The sequence below is a fragment of the Sinocyclocheilus anshuiensis genome, unplaced genomic scaffold (genome assembly GCF_001515605.1).
Source record: "Sinocyclocheilus anshuiensis isolate Anshui unplaced genomic scaffold, SAMN03320099.WGS_v1.1 scaffold2090, whole genome shotgun sequence".
Classification (NCBI taxonomy): domain Eukaryota; kingdom Metazoa; phylum Chordata; class Actinopteri; order Cypriniformes; family Cyprinidae; genus Sinocyclocheilus; species Sinocyclocheilus anshuiensis.
The window spans coordinates 751902-754181 of NW_015560626.1; the positions used below are offsets into that span (position 1 = coordinate 751902).

The 2280-nt window shown below is 41.2% G+C and overlaps 1 protein-coding gene across 1 annotated transcript; it reads right to left on the minus strand.

Annotated features, from left to right (window-relative positions):
• Positions 1-499: 499 nt before the first annotated feature.
• LOC107681962 (somatostatin-1B-like) lies at positions 500-1944 on the minus strand. The gene is made up of 2 exons (XM_016478337.1): positions 1131-1944; positions 500-921 (listed from the first exon to the last, which is right to left on the minus strand). Exons 1-2 carry the CDS (start codon positions 1467-1469, stop codon positions 688-690), a joined length of 573 nt encoding a protein of 190 aa, XP_016333823.1. The 5' UTR covers positions 1470-1944; the 3' UTR covers positions 500-687.
• Positions 1945-2280: the final 336 nt, after the last annotated feature.

A 2280-nucleotide genomic window follows, 5' to 3' on the forward strand; every position in this document is an offset into this window, starting at 1 on the left:
TTTTACCCTTCCCATATGCCTCAATTTGTTAAACAAAAGGGCAAACCAAAATAAATATGTTAGTAATGCCTTGAATTTACCAGCAAATAATTATTAGACAAGGGTTTCGTTTATAATAATGACCTCAAGCACACCCTCTCATCAACTGCAATTACTTATAATTCATTGACAAGAAAAATTACCACCACACAAACTGTCAATCAATTAATCTGGTGTATTAAGAGTCAAACAACAACAGCTTGTGAATATGCCATTCAGATGAGCTTGTAACAAACAGCCTATATGTGATTTGTTCTTCAGGGAAACCGTTTATATATAGCACTATTACATCATCCGTAACGCATCTAGCTCTGTGATCAATTATATATTTATTCATCAGTCAGTTTAACATTAATTTGATGTTTGACCACAGTAAATGAGACATCTTTTATCAAAAAAGCAACTCTCTTTACCATGCTTTATTCTTTTTTTTTAATGCTGAAAAACAACAAAGGTCCACAAATAGCTTAATCGATCAATAAATAAATAAATAAATATCATCATCAATGTCTTTAACAAACAGACTGTGTCAGAGTAAGTCCACAGAGACCTTTCTTCAGACACTGGAGATAGTATGTACAGTGGAGGTCTACACAGTTCATGTCAGGTATCAGGTAGGATCGCGGCATCGTTGCAGGACTGGCGCCGTTAACACGATGTGAAGGTCTTCCAGAAGAAGTTTTTGCAGGGGGCTTTGCGGTCACGCTGCGGCAGCTGTGATAACCGGTTGTAGACGGCCCGTTCTTCCAGACGGGACTCCAGGGGCTCCTCCACATCCAAGGGGACAGGCGCTATCTCCCCAGCCAGCACGCTGTTGTCTGCTCCATCCAACAGCCCAGAGATCAGCTTCAGGATCAGCTCCTTGTGCTCTTTGCTCAGCTCCTGAAGAGAAAGCAACTGGACTTGAATTAGAATGCAAGATTTTAAAGGCTTCAACTATTCAGAATAATAATAATAATATGGCTGCTATACTAAAATTATCCCAGAATGGTCTCTTTCAGACGCTAAACATCAACATGTGTCTAAAATACAAACACCTGCTTGGTAAATCCATAAAAGCTACAACTGGAAGCACATTTACAGCCACTCACCCTACTTTGTGCCGGGTTCCTCTCCTCCACTGGAAGCACAGCTGCTGCTCTGACACTATACAGCACCAGCAAAAGAGACACTAGGCTGGACAAAAGCTGCATACTGACAAAATAGTTGAAGTTAAAGTGCGCAGAAAGGTTGGTAAGAGAAGCGAAGCAGGAACTTCGAAGTCCTTGTAGCTCCTGGTGTAGAGTAAAGCTGGCGAGATCTTGGTTTTTGAGAGCTTCAGGTGGCAGGGTCCTTATATACCTCTCGTTCCAGTCCCCTACTGACGCTGCGGTTGGAGGATGGAGGGGAGAGGGTGGGGGAGTGGGTGGCTTAGGAACTAACAAAAGCATTGAGTAGTTAACCCCCCAACAAACCAGACGTTGTGCCAGTGGGGAGGACTGCGCCACGACGCTTACGTCATAGCTCTAAAAATGGTCATGATTTCAGTTCAAACGGATGCGAGGCGAAAAAACACTGATGATGACGGAGCTACCGATAACGTGATTCTGAAAAGTTCTGTGGGACGCTCATTGTTTATGCTAATTATGATTTACAATTCTTTAGAGCCAAATGACATGCAGGCAGCGAATCATGTTTTAGGAAGTACGGCGGTCAGACGTATGCTGTAATTACACGCCGTTCTCACTCAGAGCTGCATTGTGATATCAATACAAGGAAATCAAACTAACCCGTTTTGTTGTGTACAGTGGCAATCTGCTCTCATTCCAATGTGTAATTGAGCACAACTCCTCCTCCTTCTCCTTCAGATTGCCATCGAACCGTCTGGCACCTGGAACAGCTGAGAAAACTGTCTTTATGGAGAAAGAAGATGCTTTTGATCCGTAGATGAAAAGAGGCTGAATAACAAGAATTAAGTCTTTTATGAAAATGTAACGGCAGATTTTACCATGGAAGAATATCAAGTGAGACAAATTGAGTCAATACTACAGCAGCAAATCTAATAGAAAAAAGCTAATGAAATATAAAGATGAGTTCGTTTTCATGGAAAATGGTCTCTTGAGGTATAGATTTCTCTTCATTAGTCTGTAAACGCATTATAGACTAATAACTGTTGAACAAATAGAAAACGGATTAAAGAAACATTCCAGGGTTCTATACAAGTTAGTTACCTCGACTGACAGCATTTGACAGATAATACTA

Bases quoted from the DNA above. Each gene is read 5' to 3' on its own strand.
- LOC107681962 (XM_016478337.1), bottom strand. From the start codon at position 1,469: ATGCTTTTGTTAGTTCCTAAGCCACCCACTCCCCCACCCTCTCCCCTC. The intron at 922-1,130 runs GTGAGTGGCTGT...CTTTCTCTTCAG, and splicing joins GGAACCCGGCACAAAGTAGG to GAGCTGAGCAAAGAGCACAA.